Source organism: Ovis canadensis, chromosome 10 (assembly GCF_042477335.2).
Source record: "Ovis canadensis isolate MfBH-ARS-UI-01 breed Bighorn chromosome 10, ARS-UI_OviCan_v2, whole genome shotgun sequence".
Taxonomy (NCBI): domain Eukaryota; kingdom Metazoa; phylum Chordata; class Mammalia; order Artiodactyla; family Bovidae; genus Ovis; species Ovis canadensis.
Genome location: NC_091254.1, coordinates 50,792,664 through 50,808,163, shown reverse-complemented (window position 1 = coordinate 50,808,163; position 15,500 = coordinate 50,792,664). Strand labels below are relative to the sequence as shown.

General features: G+C 39.0%; 1 protein-coding gene across 1 annotated transcript in view; it reads left to right on the top strand.

Annotated features, from left to right (window-relative positions):
- Window positions 1-15,500, top strand: part of RNF17 (ring finger protein 17) — a 115,493-nt gene that overhangs the window by 66,342 nt on the left and 33,651 nt on the right. The window contains exons 20-23 of the mRNA XM_069601722.1: window positions 2,597-2,717; window positions 10,825-11,055; window positions 11,703-11,853; window positions 11,991-12,109. Coding sequence (XP_069457823.1) covers window positions 2,597-2,717; window positions 10,825-11,055; window positions 11,703-11,853; window positions 11,991-12,109 — 622 coding nt within the window. The remainder of the gene's footprint in view (window positions 1-2,596; window positions 2,718-10,824; window positions 11,056-11,702; window positions 11,854-11,990; window positions 12,110-15,500) is intronic.

Sequence of the window (15,500 nt, the reverse complement as noted above, 5' to 3'; positions counted from 1 at the left end):
TATTTCTCCCGGCAGTCTTGATTCCAGCTTGTGCTTCTTCCAGACCAGCATTTCTCATGATGTACTCTGCAAAGAAGTTAAATAAGCAAGGTGACAATATACAGCCTTGATGTACTCCTTTTCCCATTTGGAAAGTCTGTTGTTCCATGTCCAGTTCTAAGTGTTGCTTCCTGACCTGCATACAGATTTCTCAAGAGGCAGGTCAGGTGGTCTGTTATTCCCATCTCTTTCAGAATTTTCCACAGTTTATTGTGATCCACACAGTCAAAGGCTTTGGCATAGTGAATAAAGCAGAAATAGATGTTTTTCTGGAACTCTCTTGCTTTGTCTATGATCCAGCGGATGTTGGCAATTTGATCTCTGGTTCCTCTGCCTTTTCTAAAACCAGCTTGAACATCTGGAAGTTCACAGTTCACATATTGCTGAAGCCTGGCTTGAAGAATTTTGAGCATTACTTTACTAGTGTGTGAGATGAGTGCAATTGTGCGGTAGTTTGGGCATTCTTTGGCATTGCCTTTCTTTGGGATTGGAATGCAAACTGACCTTTTCCAGCCCTGTGGCCACTGCTGAGTTTTCCAAATTTGCTGGCATATTGAGTGCAGCACTTTCACAGCATCATCTTTCAGGATTTGAAATAGCTCAACTGGAATTCCATCACCTCCACTAGCTTTGTTCATAGTGATGCTTTCTGAGGCCCCCTTGACGTCACATTCCAGGATGTCTGGCTCTAGGTGAGTGATCACACCATCGTGATTATCTGGGTTGTAAAGCTCTTTTCCATACAGTTCTTCTGTGTATTCTTGCCACCTCTTCTTAATATCTTCTGCTTCTGTTAGGTCCATACCGTTTCTGTCCTTTATCGAGCCCATCTTTGCATGAAATGTTCCCTTGGTGTCTCTAATTTTCTTAAAGAGATCTCTAGTCTTTCCCATTCTGTTGTTTGCCTCTAGGGCCTTTTAGTCCTGAGTAACTTGCACTGACTTTTCATTATTCAGTCACTCACTTGTGTCCAACTCTTTGCAATCCCATGGACTACAACACGCCAGTCCTCCCTGTCCTTCACCATCTCCCTGATCTTGCTCAAACTCTTATCCATTGCGTCAGTGATGCCATCCAACCATCTCGTCCTCTGTTATCGCCTTCTCCTCCTGCCCTCAGTTTTTCCCAGCTTGAGGGTCTTTTCTAAAGAACTGGCTCTAACTTTAAAGTGCTTTAATTGTCCTTTTAGCTTTCCTCTTGGTATTTTATTTTGTTGGTTTTTAGCTCCTTTGTTTACATGTCTCCTCCCAAGGCTAATCCATGAAGACTTGACTCGGGTTTCTTTCTTGACTCTCCCTTTTTCATTCTCAGTTAATTGTTATGCCAGTAATATCTGAGCACAAGTGTAGTGTATTTGATTTAAGGAGTGACAGAAGGCCCCACTTGACCTAAAACATCTTTTCCTATCAACCTGCACAGTGATGAGATTAGTATATGTTGTTACCTTATAAAACAAAGGACATTTAATTAGGAGCAGAGTAGGTAAGATGGTGAAGGTATGGAACACAGGAATAGTTGGCCCTCTGGAATAAAGAACTTGTGCAAGGGAAGTATGAATTCAGAGTGCTAAGGGGAACATAGAAGATGGAAAGTGAGGAGCTTAACTTTAATGAAGGTTCTGAGTTGCTTAGCATTTTGTTTCTAGATAATATATCTGGTCATTAAAAAGTAGTCAGGAATGATTTTTAAACTCTTAGAGGAAAAAGCCTTCCAACAAGTATTCTTATAGCTACGCAGTGTAGGATGTTACTGCTGATAATAGTTTATCTTTTCATTTGGAATCATCATTCTCTTTGCACCTGCCAGCTACTGCAATTGAATAGAAGTGTAGACATTAGCCGATCTCAGTGCATAGGAGTGTGTGTTTCTTAAAGAAATTTCTCTCACTCCTTCAGGTGCATACTGAGCAGGTTCTCTGTGCTTTAAATAAGTAAATAGGCACATGAGATGTAACTTTACCCTAAGCTGACTCCCTGTTTTGTTTAGGAAATAAGCCTAATAAAAGGTAAAAAGTTAGATGGTTTTTCCTAAAAAAGGAGGGGGAAGAATTCCAGTTAATGCTCTGGGTTGAGTTTTTGTTGTTTGAAACTTCGTGCCGTTCTCTGTGTGTGTTTACATGCACACATGTGTGTGTCATTCTTAGAAAAGCTGTAAAGCTTCACAAATAAGCACTGGCCTGGATTAATTTTTATTTATATCTTTTGCCCTCTGGAACTTGGCAGAATCCAGTAAAACAGTTTAAAACCACAACAGAATGCTATTGGAATTAATGTATGTCACTGTGTTTTTCTCTGAATCTAAAAGCTTCAAGCTGCTTTTGGTTTATTATAGGACAGTACATAATAACCTAAAATGAAAATTTTATTAACATTGGCAGTTCGTTCATGCATGACAAGTGATGTATCTACCCCTAGAGAGAAATGGACATTACTCAGCAGGAGGCCTCATGTATGCAAAATGAAGGAAATTAAGTTCTCAGGTTTTTAAAATTGCTTCATTTAGTATATTTTGTGATGTATTTATTTCTTTCCCCAAACTAGTCTTAATATTTTTACAGAAATTCTGGAAGATAATGTGCTGTTAGTTGAACTTTTTGATTTTCTTGGTGCTCCTGGAATGATTCCCACCAGTATTAATGACCAGCTAGTCAAAGAGGGCCTAGCATCTTATGAAGTAGGGTAAGTGGACCTGTAAACTTTTATTTTTAGTTGATATGTAACACTGTTCAGAAGAAGGGAAACTGGCATATCACTCCCCATTGGAGATCTGCTTAGACTATAGTCGGGAGTTTTTCCCTATTAATTGGTCAGTAAAATGAGAAGAAAAAATAATTGGAGTCTTTAGTCTAGGCAGGAGTAGAGTGGCTTTTTTCTTCATCCCTATGGGGCTCTACAACAAGAATGGTTCCTGGAGATAGAGGGTGCATCTGAGAAAAGGAGACTGACATTTTATTTTAGGTGGGACATCTGCTTAGGTGGCCTCTTGAACCGTTTGTGAAGACAATCAGGAAGAGAAACGGCAGGGTAGAGAGTGAGCAAAATAGTAGAGTAGCCTGCATTCTCATCTGGAGAAATAGGAATTTTTCCTGGGTGCAAGTGGATACTTTAAAGGGGAACCAGGCTTGACCATTGTGCTTTTACTCAGGACAGGTGTGGTTAAAAGGCCTGTCCTGGTTAAAAGCCTTGTGGTTGAGGCGACCCAGAAGCAGAAGGGCAGAATGGTGGTAGGAAAGGTGGGAGGGTTTAGAAGTCAGGACACAGCAGTTCTTCTATGGTAGGGACTTGTACAGGGCAGTGGCCCCTGAGGGGTTTCCTGAAGAATTCCATCACACAGCCCTTAAGAAAGCCAGTATTTGAGTACACCCACAGTGATGCCTGTCTGCGTATGCCAGAGAAGCAGCAACACCCAGCAGAGGTCTGCCGTGACATGGCCAGTGTGTGGTCTGGCTCTGCCTCCCTCCCCGCCCCGCCCCTACCCCCACCCAACACTGGTGGAACCAGAAGTAGTAGAGAGGGCTGGCCTTTTCCACTATAGGTCCTAAGCATGGGAGGGAGAGATAGAAGAAATATTTAAATGTATTGGACTGAGTTTTCTTTTTTTTTTACATAGGGTTATGAAATATACAACATACAATTTTAAAAGTTCACCCTTTTTAGGTAGAGTTATGAGTTTTGATAAACACATATAATCACGCAGCTGTCATTACAGTCAAGTTGCAGACTATTTTCATGACTCCTCAAAGTTCACTTTGTTTCTTTATGTAGTGAGTCTCCTTCCTCCATACCTGGTCCTTGGCAGCTACTGATCAAATTTCTGTCTCCATAGTTTTGTCTTTTCCACACATTCATATAAATGGAGTCATATAATACTTGGCCTTTTTGTGTCTTGCTTTTCCATTTGGTCACAAAGAGTCAGACACCAGTGAGTGACTAAACAACAACAACCTTTCCATTTAGCATAATGTTTTTGAGATTAGGTCATGTTGCCTACACCGGTAGTTCTCATTGCTTTGCTCACTCGTATTTCATTGTATGGATGCACCATAATATTATATGTTTACCAATTGATGAACATTTGGGCTATTTCCAGTTTGGGGAAACTTCGTGAATAAAGCTGCTGTAAATATTTGCATATAGGTGTTTGTGTAGCTATATGTATGTATGCAAAATTGCTGTTTGTAAGGTAAATTTATTTCTACCTTTATGAGAACCTGCCAAATGTTTATGAGAGTTTTATTGTTCTCCATTCTTGCTAGCACTTGATTTTGTCATTTTATATTAGCCCTTCTTATAGGAGTATAGTGGTTTTCATCTTAATTTCCATGAGTTTGAGTGAACTCCGGGAGTTGGTGATGGACAGGGAGGCCTCGTGTGCTGCAGTTCATGGGGTCGCAAAGAGTCAGACACGACTGAGCGACTAAACTGAACTGAACTGAATGACATTAAAGATCTTAACATGTGCTTATTTGCCATCTGTATCTCTTCTTTGGTGAAGTATCTTTTCAGATGTTTTGCCCTTTTTAAAAACTGTTGCTTATTATTATTGAAATATGAGAGCTCTTTATATATTCTAGACATGTCTTTCATTAGGCATGTACTTTGCAAATACTTTCTTCCAATCTGGCTTCTTAAGGTGTCTTTTAAAGAGCCAAAGGTTCTGGTTTTTCAGGCATTTTGTATTTAGCTGAGAAATCTTTGCCTAAGCCAAGGTTGTAAAGATTTTCTCCTATGTATTCTTCCTTATGTTTTATAGTTACATGTTTCATATTTAGGGTTGTCATCCTTTTTATTTTGTTAAATAGACTATTTTTTGTAGCCATTTTAGGTCCAAAACATGAAGTGGAAAGAACAGAGTTCCTTTATGCTTCTGCCCCCACATAGACACAGCCTCCCCACCATTATCAACCAGCAAAGTGGTGTATTTACAAGGAACAGTGAAATTCTGTTAACATGTCAGAATCATCAAAGTCCAAAGTTTGGGTTACTGTATGTATATTGTGTGGGTTTGGACATTATGTAGTGACTTGAATATACCATTGTAGTGTCATACAGAGTATTTCCACTGTCCTGAAAATCTGTGAGAGCCTAACATTGAATATTTCCACTGTCCTGAAAATCTGTGAGAGCCTAACATTCTTCCCTCCCCTCTAGCTAATGGCAAACACTGATCATTTTATCGCCTCCATAGTTGCGTCTTTTCCACAGTGGAATCATATAGTATGTAGCCTTCTCAGATTGGCTTCTTTCATTTAGTAATATGCTTTTAAGGTTCCTCTGTGTCTTTTTCTGGCTTGATAGCTCATTGCTTTTTAGCACTGAATAATATTCCATTGTCTGGTTGTATCACAGTTTGTTTATTCAATCACTTACTGAAGGACATCTTGGGTGCTTCTGCTCAGAACAGGACATTCTCCACTTGTGGGGAGAGTGGAGGCGACATACAGAGAGTGGAGGTGCCACCCACATTGGGCGTGTTGTGTGAGGTCCTGTGTCTGTTAAAGCAGAGGGGGGATCCCCAGGAAGCAAAGCATTGCAGTGATCGGTGAGCTGTAGGTCATGCCCTTGGCCGGAGGACCGCAGGGCTCACATGGTGGAGCCTCAGGAGCAGGCATGGCAGTAGCTAAGGAAGCAGGGTGAAGAGAGAGGCAGGCATGATTCCTCACTCCCAAATGCTCATCCTTGTACTCGTGAACAGGCAAATCCAAGGTTCATGGGTCAGCCTGAAATTTGTACATTTGGGAGGCCCCCATTCAGGAAAAGTATGCAAAATTATAACATTTATGTAGACTGTTGAAAGAAATCAACAAATTACAGATTTTCAAAAGTTGACAAATACTATGAATATTAGAAAATTCATTTTTTGATTGGGTCGTTTATTTTTCTGGAATTGAGCTGCATAAGTTGCTTGTATATTTTTGAGATTAGTTGTTTGTCAGTTGCTTCATTTGCTATTATTTTCTCCCATTCAGAAGCATGCTTGGGGCTGGTGCATGGGGATGACCCAGAAAGATGTTATGGGGAGGGAGGTGGGAGGGGGGTTCATGTTTGGGAATGCATGTAAGAATTAAAGATTTTAAATTTTAAAAAATAAAAAACTAAAATTAAAAAAAAAAAAAAGAAAATTCAGAATCACCTGTAAAATACCTTTACAGATTTTTTAACTGTATACTGATTACCACATGAAAAGGCAGATTTGGTGATATTTCCTTTGGCAGGAACAGAAAAGTAAATGTCTTTTCTGTAGTGTGGTTGATTGAAATTTGTTTATTGGTAACTTTTTAAAGTTTTTTTTTTAGAACCATAGCTTAGTTATTAGTAGTGTCATATAAATTTCTAAAAATCATAGTTAATTTTAGGTGAATATTATTTCTGTTATGTATTATATATACATTGTGTGCTGTGCTTAGTCGCTCACTTGTGTCTGACTCTTTGTGACCCCATGGACTGTAGCCTGCCAGGCTCCTCTGTCCATGGGGATTCTCTAGTCAAGAATACTGGAGTGGGTTGCCATGCCCTCCTCCAGGGGATCTTCCCAACCCAGGGATCAAACCCAGGTCTCCCACGTTGCAGGTGGATTCTTTACCATCTGAGCCACCAGGGAAGCCCAAGAATACTAGAGTGAGTATCCTGTCTCTTCTGCAGGGGATCTTCCTGACCCAGGAATAGAACCAGGGTCTCCTGCATTGCAGGTGGATTCTTTACCAGCTGAGCCACCAGTGATTGGAGAGCCTCAACTGGCCTCAGGCATTTTCTTCAAAGTGGAATTAGGTGCCAGATTTGTAAACAGAAAGCTCCCCACATTAGCAGATGCAAACTAGTATATATAGAATGGATAAACAAGGTCTTACTATATAGCACAGGGACCTATATTCAATATCCTGAGATAAACATGATGAAAAGAATATGAAAAAATTATGTATATGTATAACTGAATCACTTTACTGGATAGCAGAAATTAACATAACATTGTAAATAACCTATACTTCAATAAAAGAAAAAAAGAAAGCTCCCCATGGGTTTCCCCTTCCCTACATACAGTGTGCCCCCTCACAACTGCACTCATTCTAGTCACTTTTCTGGTTCCTATGGGCACCTGTGCTTGTGTTAAAGATGCCTGCTTGCACCCCCTTTTTGCATTGCGTCAAGTGTCAGGGCTTCCTGGAACAGGTCTGTGGGTCAGAGTATGGTGATTTGTGATTCTGTAAAGATTTAAGGACTGCTGGAGGGAACACACCTCTTCGAGCTGCTCTCCTCAAAGCCCTGTTCTTTGCAGGTTTAAGGGTTATCTCTTGAGATTGTAATCTGTTACATCATTATACCTGCATAATATTTACTTATATCCATTATATATACATATATATATTATATATACATTATGTATATAATATTCAAGACACTTCAAGTTTTATTTTAATGAATCTTTAATATAGTTTAAACTGATATTTATTAATGTATTGATTTAATTCACTTATTAATAGGGTAACCCTAATTCTTGTCCAAACTGGGACATGTTTAAGTATAAAAAAGAGGACACCAGATTAACAAACATATAGTGGCTCACTGTATTCATTAGTTTGTCTCCAGCGTCCTCCTCATAGTGGTATATTTGCCTTATATTGAACCGTATATTTTCATGTTGTTACATTAAAGGTCTTAGGAGTATTTCTGGAATCCATTCCCATACCAAGATTGCTAGCAGTAGCGTAACTCCACAGGGAAGTGGTGGTCAACCACAAAACTGTATCCCACTAAATCCAAACTAAATGTGTTTCAAAGTCAACTCCCAAGCCCCTGGAATACTTAGACCAAAAAATGAGAGTAGGAGTCAGTGATCTTAACTAATTTAAGTTAAAATACTTACTGTTGAAAATATTGACATAAATCACAGCAAGATCCTCTATGACCTACCTCCTGCAGTAATGGAAATAAAAACAAAAATAAACAAATGGGACCTAATTAAACTTGAAAGATTTTGCACAACAAAGGAAACCATAAACAAGATGAAAAGAGAACCTTCAGAATAGGAGAAAATAATTGCAAATGAAGCAACTGACAAAGGATTAATCTCCAAAATAGACAAATAGTTCGTGCAGTTCAACATCAGAAAAGCAAAGAACCTAATCAGAGAATGGGCACAAGACGAAAGCAGACATTTATTTCCTCAAATAAGACATCCAGATGGCTAATAAACACATCAAAAAAAGCTCAACATTGCTCATTATTAGAGAAATGCAAATCAAAACTACAGTGAGGTCACCATACACCCGTCAGAATGGTCATCATCAGAAAATCTGCTAACAGTAAATGCCGGAGAGAATGTGGAGAAAAGGGAAACCTCTTGTATGCTGGTGGGAATGTAAATTGATAACAACCACTATGGAGAACAGTATGCCAATTTCTTAAAAAACTAGGAATGAAACTGCCATATGACCCAACAGTCCCACTATTGGGCATATACCCTGAGAAAACCATAATTGAAAAAGATATATGTACCCCAGTGTTCATTGCAGCACTGTTTACAATAGCCTGGACATCGAAGTAACCTAGATGTCTATCGACAGGTAAATGGATAAAGAAGTTGTGGTACATATATACAATGGAATATTACTCAGCCATAAAAAGGAATGAATTTGAGTCAGTTCTAGTGAGGTGGATGAACCTAGAACCTGTTAGACAGAGTGAAGTAAGTCAGAAAAGAAAAAAACAAATACCATATATTATCACATATATATGGGATCTAGAAAAATGGTACCCATGAACCCATTTGCAGGGCAGGAATAGAGACTCAGACACAATGAACAGACTTACGGACATAGTGGGGCAAGGAGAGGGTGGGGTAAATTGAGAGAGTAGCATTGAAATATGTACATTACCATTTGTAAAATGGATTGGTGATGGGAAGTTGCTATATAGTGCAGAGAGCTCAGCCTGGAGCTGTGTGACAAACTAGAGGGATCCGACGGGGAGGGAGGTTCAAGACAGAGGAAACGTGAATACCTACAGCTGATTCATGTTGATGTATGGCAGAAATCAACACAACATTGTAAAGCAGTTGTCCTCTGATTAAAAATAATTGAGGCAGGGGAAGCACATTGCTTTGCAAACCTTCCCGGGGAACCAGTTATTATAAACCCACCCTACTCTGGCAGCCCCAGTCAGTTTCCTTGCCCTTCAATACCCAGATTGCTGATTCCTACTGATTCCTGCAAAACAGTCTTACTGTTTCCAGTGTATCTGTTCTATGTGTATGTTAGTTGTTCAGTTGTGTTCAACTCTCTGTGACCCCATGGACTGTAGCCCACCAGGCTTCTCTGTCCATGGGATTCTCTAGGCAGCAATACTGGAGTGGGTTGCCATGCCCTCCTCCAGAGGATTGTATCTGTTGCCTGTCCTCAAATTAGAACATGCGTTTCCCTTGATCAGTGTTTTCCCTGAGCACCTAAGGATTAAGAAGAAAGGAAGTGTGAAGTCCCACAGTTTAGTCTGTTGGGGTCACCTGTATCATACATGCACACTATCATTTATAAAATAAAACATAATGTTTCCCAAATAATCTGGCCTCTGTGTGCTTCAAGGTTCATGCCATGTCCTATTTATGCCAAAGCTACATATTTTTCCTTTGGTTTCTGGAATGCCTCCCTAACTCCTGCTTGTCCTTTTAAAATCTCAATTGAAATGTCACTTAATCAGAGAAACCTTTTCCAGCTCCAAGACTAGGTTAGATTTCATTGGCCTACGCCCTTGTTCTTTGAAATTTATTTTTTGTATAATTATGTAATCACTCACTATCATAATACCATAAGATCCTGGAGGACTGGACCCTGCTTATTTTGTCCACTGCTGTATCTCTGGAACCTGGGTCTCTTGGCTCACAGTATGTACCCAGTAAATATTAATTGAATGAAAGAAATAAATATCAGGGTCTGGAGCATAGAAGAGAGAGAGACCTGATTGGGTGATTCAGATGGGAAGTAAACATATACATGGTAAATGAGTCCATCATTTTCATCAATCATCTCAATCTCCATAGATGAACATGCAACTCTAAGCATTATCATTTACAGGAGAGAGAAGCCCAGAAAAATGGTAGATCAAGAACTTTAGATTAGAGAAAAACCAGGAACCAAAGAAAGAGAACATTTCACGAAGGCAAAAGTAGCTAGTTTAGGCTCAGAGTTCATGTCAAATAAGGACCAAAAACTATCCAATAGATTCAGAAGGAAAAACTTAGCCCCTCTGGTTAGCACAATCTCCAGTTTATTATGAAAGAACTTAAGATTTTTCCTTTGAAGAAATTTTGCCATTAATTATCTGTGATTAGATTCTGAACTGTTCAGATTAAACGTTCTAAACACTTAATTCAGTAATTTTGCTTGTTAACAGATTTTAAAATAACAATTGTTTTCCACTTGTATTCTCATTGACAAACAGTTTGATAACTTTTAGGCAAAGAGAAATATTCAAGTTACCAAAAAAAATCCTGAATAATTATTTTCTTTAGTGAGTACAAAATATCAATAAGGAATGATGAAATTATTAGCACACTTGGTATTTTAAACTGTTTTTAAAGTAGAAACCATGGATTTTACATGTTTTTTTTTCCTTTTTGTCCTTTGTTAATCATTAAGAACTCTTTTTTAAAAAGACTAAAATTGCTGTTAATATCAAAACTGCAAAGCAGTGAATCATAACTAAAACTTGTTCATCTCTAGATCTAACCAAATACAAACAAAAATATTTTGTAAACTATGCATATTGTTAATGGGTTGTTTTTTTTTTTTTTCAGATATACCCTCAAAGATAATTCTAAAAAGCATATTGAAGTATGGGATCCTTCTCCAGAAGAAATTATTTCAAATGAAGTAAACAACTTAATAAATCCTCTGTTTGCAAAATCTCTACCTAGTGAGGATCTGCAGTCACTTTATAATAAGGAACTGCCTGTGCACATCTGCAATATAGTGTCTCCTGAGAAGATCTATGTTCAGTGGTTATTAACAGAAAACTTGCTTCATAGGTATAACATCCAAGGAAAATTGTGCATATAGTTTATTCTCTTTTCCGTATTTTATTTCAAAGATCTAGAACTCATAAATGCAGAGTTCTTGTTTTAAAAGTACAAAATTATTTCGGCTAAATAGTCATTTAAAAACTAGTTAACAGTATACAAATAGTATATTAACTGATTATTTTTATTGTATTAAGATTTATATATTCCACAAAGGCTTATTGAGCACCTATTATTTGACAGCCAGTATTATAGCTGTTGGGGAAACAGTGATAAAAACATTGGACAAGTTTGTGCAGTCATGGAGCTTACATTCTAGTAGAGGGAATGACAGTGAACAAAGAAAGTTACCTACAGCAGGAGATAATGATGAAGATGAGAAAAATAAAGCAGCTGGGCAGGAAGACCTCACAGAGTCAGTGACACTTGAGATAAATCCTCAAGGCAGTGAGGAAGCGAGCCTTGAAGATGCCTGGGAGGCACTCATGTCAGGCAGAGGAAAGAGCTAGTTCAAGACCCTGCAGTAGAAATGTGCTCAGGTGCTCAAGGAGGAAGGAGGCATCCAGTTTGTTTGGAATAGAATGAGGGAGGGAGGTCAGAGAATTGTATGTTATAAGAAAGTTTCAGAGAGGTAAAAAATTTTTTTCTTTACATAGTTTAGGAGAAAAGATGGTTGCTGCTTATGAAAACTCAAAATGGGAACCTGTTAAATGGGAAAATGATATGCACTGTGCTGTTAATATCCCAGATAAAAATCAGTGGCGAAGGGGCCAGATCATCAGAATGGTTACAGACACATTGGTAGAGGTAAATGCAGAGTTAAAAATATAATCAAGAAAGTAAATGTATTTTGTATTTTCATGCAATTTTTATTACGCTTTTCAGTTTGTAAAAAAAAATTAAAGTATTATTTTTCCATAGACTTAAAGTTATTGTTTTCATAGGTCTTGCTGTATGACGTGGGTGTTGAACTAGTAGTGAACATTAACTGTTTAAGAGAACTTCAAGAAAACCTAAAGACAATGGGAAGATTATCTTTGGAATGCTCTCTTGTTGATATAAGGTAGTTTTTAGCTGAGTAAGATTTCTTATTACTGAATATGATTTTAAATATTTTTCTGTTTGGATTCTGATCTGTTTTTATTTTGCTGACATATTCTGAAATTTTCATAAAGATCTAGTTAATTTTAAGGTTTTGGGAAGCAGGAAGGAAAAAATACGAAGCACATAAACTTTGGTGGTATTGAGATAGAGATAGGTGAGTACAACAGGTATCTAGATTAAGTTCAAACTGTTAAAAAAGAAACTTGAGACACAAATGAAGATAGGAATAAAAAATAAAGTTTCTGCTGAAAAGTCTACTCATTGCCTTATAGGAATTCCCATATACATAACAAGATGTTTTTCTCTTGCTGCTTTTAGGATTTTTTCTTTATCCTTAGCTTTTACCACTCTAATTATAATGTGTCTTGACGTGATCCTTTGGGTTCATCTTTTTAGAACTCTCTTGGATTTCCTAGACCTGGGTATCTGTTTGCTTCCCCAGATTAGGGAAATTTTAGCCACTTTTCAAATAATTTTTCTGGTTCTTTATCTCCTTCTTCATCTCAGATTCCTATAATGCAACTGTTATTCCACTTCTTGTTGCCTCCAAAGTTCCTTAAGTTATCTTCTTTTTTGTTGTTGTTGTTGTTGTTGTCTGGGTGAGTTCCACTGCTTTGTCTTCTGCTTGCTGATTTGCTCTTCATCCTCATCCAGTCTGCTATTGAACCCCTCTAGTGCATTTTTCTTTCAGTTACAACTTCTGCTTGGTGCTTTCTTATCCTTTCTACCTCTTTATTGTTGTTCTCATGGTGTTCTTCCATTTTTCTTCTGAGTTTGCATGCGTACTAAGTCACTTCAGTAGTATCCGACTCTTTGTGACCCCATAGACTGCAGTCCATCAAGCTCCTCTGTCCATGGGATTCTCCAGGCAAAAATACTGGAGTGGGTTGCCAAGCTCTCCTCTAGGGGATCTTCCCAACCCAGGGATCGAACCCGCGTCTCTTGTATCTCCTGCATTGGCAGGCGGATTCTTTTACCACTGGCACCCCCTGGGAAGCCTCACCTGAGTTTGGTAAGCATCTTTATGATTACTTTTCAGTCTCTATCAGGGAGATTGCTTATCACTGTTTTGTTTAGTTCTTTTTCTGATGTTTTAATCTTAGTCTTTTGGCTAGAGCATATTCCTCTGTCTCATTTTGCCTAGTCCTCTGTCTGTTTCTACACAGATAAATCAATTGTCTCTTCCAGTCTTGGCAGAGTGGCCTTATGTAGGAGATGCCTAGTGGGACTCAGGGGTACGATCCTGCCTGGCCACCACAGCCTGGCACTCTAGGGGTGACCCCTCTGTGGGTATCTCCTTCTGTGGCTGCAAGACTGCAGCAGCAGCTGGGCACTGCTGGACAGACCTTTTGTTTGGGTGGCTCTGAGGTCCAGCTGAGGCTCAGGAGTAGAGTGGGCAGAGCTTTCAGCATGGGAGACCCGTTGGTGCTCACAGGTTAGAGGGAGAATTCCAGTACTGGTGAGAGCAAGGTAGCCAGAGATAACAAAAAAAGTTTCTGCCAGTGTCTCCATCCCTGGGAGACATCCCAGCTGGTTCCTGTCTCCAGCAGATGCTTTAAGATTTAGTAAGAGGGTCCTCTTTATATGTTGTCCATGCACTTTTCAGTGTGGTGTTTTTGTACTTGTTTTTAGGTTGAGTCTGGGCACAGGCCCTTTAAGAACAATTTTTCTATTCTCTGTTCTTCTCTAGTTTTCCTGGTCATATTCCCTGTTGGGTTTCAAAGCCAGGTGTTTTGGGAATCTCTCCTGTGTAGAATCTAGGGGTTTAGGTGTCTCATGTAGAGCGCAAATCCCTGGCTCCTCAGAGAAGAGACTCATATCTTTGTAATTCCTCCTGGTTATGGATCACAACAGCTGGGGTGTGGGTCTTTACCTGGCAAGAATGTGTCTCTGCCTCTCCTACCTTTCTTGATGCTGTCCTTTTACCCTTTGTTGTGGAGGCTCTACCCTCTGTTCGTTGATAGAACAGAATTCTATCAATCCCTTTACCGTACCCAACATGGTAGAGAATGCATTCCTGTAGACACTTTGAATCTGATGACTTAAGCACTACAGTGGAACACCACCATTTCAAGAGTGGAATAATAGCCTTAAGCATGTCTGGACCATGTATTATTAATGGCCTTAACTGGCATTATTTTGCTTAATCATCACAGCAAACCTTTAAGCTATGACTAAGGTATTATTTAAAGACAAGAAAACTGAGTCTTCAAAAGGTTAAATATTTTATATTCCAGAGTAATACATCTAACTGTTGAACTGGGATTATAAGAGTTCCAATCCTAGAACCAGCATACTAACCACTTACGTCTTACTACCCTTCTGAGAAATCTTTTTGTATAGATTTCGTTTTATTGTGGTAAAGTATACACTAACATAAAATTTACCACTTTTAAGTTTACAATTCCATCAGTTCAGTCACTCAGTTGTGTCTGACTCTTTGCAATCCTATAGACTACAGCACACCAGGCTTCTCTGTCCATCACCAACTCCCTGAGCTTGCTCAGACTCATGTCCATCAAGTCGGTAATGCCATCCAACCATCTCATTCTCTGTCGACCCCTTCTCCTCCTGCCTTCCAGTCTTACCCAGCATCAGGGTCTTTTCCAGTGAGTCTCTTCTTCCTGTCAGGTATCCAAAGTATTGGAGCTTCAGTTTCCACATCAGTCCTTTCAGGAATATTCAGGACTGATTTCCTTTAGGATTGAGTGGTTGGATCTCCTTGCAGTCCAAGGGACTCTCAAGAGTCTTCAACACCACAGTTCAAAGGCATCAATTCTGTGGCCCTCAGCTTTCTTTTTTATGGTCCACCTCTCCATTCATACATGACTACTGAAAAAACCACAGCTTTGATTAAGATGGACCTTTGTCGGCAAAATGATGTCTCTTCTTTTTAATATGCTGTCTAGGTTTGTCTGTCAAGCTTTTCTTCCAAGGAGCAAGCATCTTTTAATTTCATGGCTGCAGTCACCATCTGCAGTGATTTTGAGCCCAAGAAAATAAAATGTGTCACTGTTTCCATTATTTCCCCATCTATTTGCCATGAAGTGATGGGACCAGATGCCGTAATCTTAGTGTTCTGAATGTTGAGCTTTAAGCCAACTTTTTCACTCTCCTCTTTTACTTTCATCAAGAGATTCTTTAGTTCCTCTTCATTTTCTGCCATAAGGGTGGTGTCATCTGCATATCTGAGGTTATTGATATTTCTCCCAGAAATCTTGATTCCAGCTTGTGCTTCATCCATCCCAGCATTTCACATGATGGAACAACGGACTGGTTCCGAGGAGTATATCAAGGCTGTATATTGTCACACTGCTTAATTTAACTTATATGCAGAGTACATCATGCGA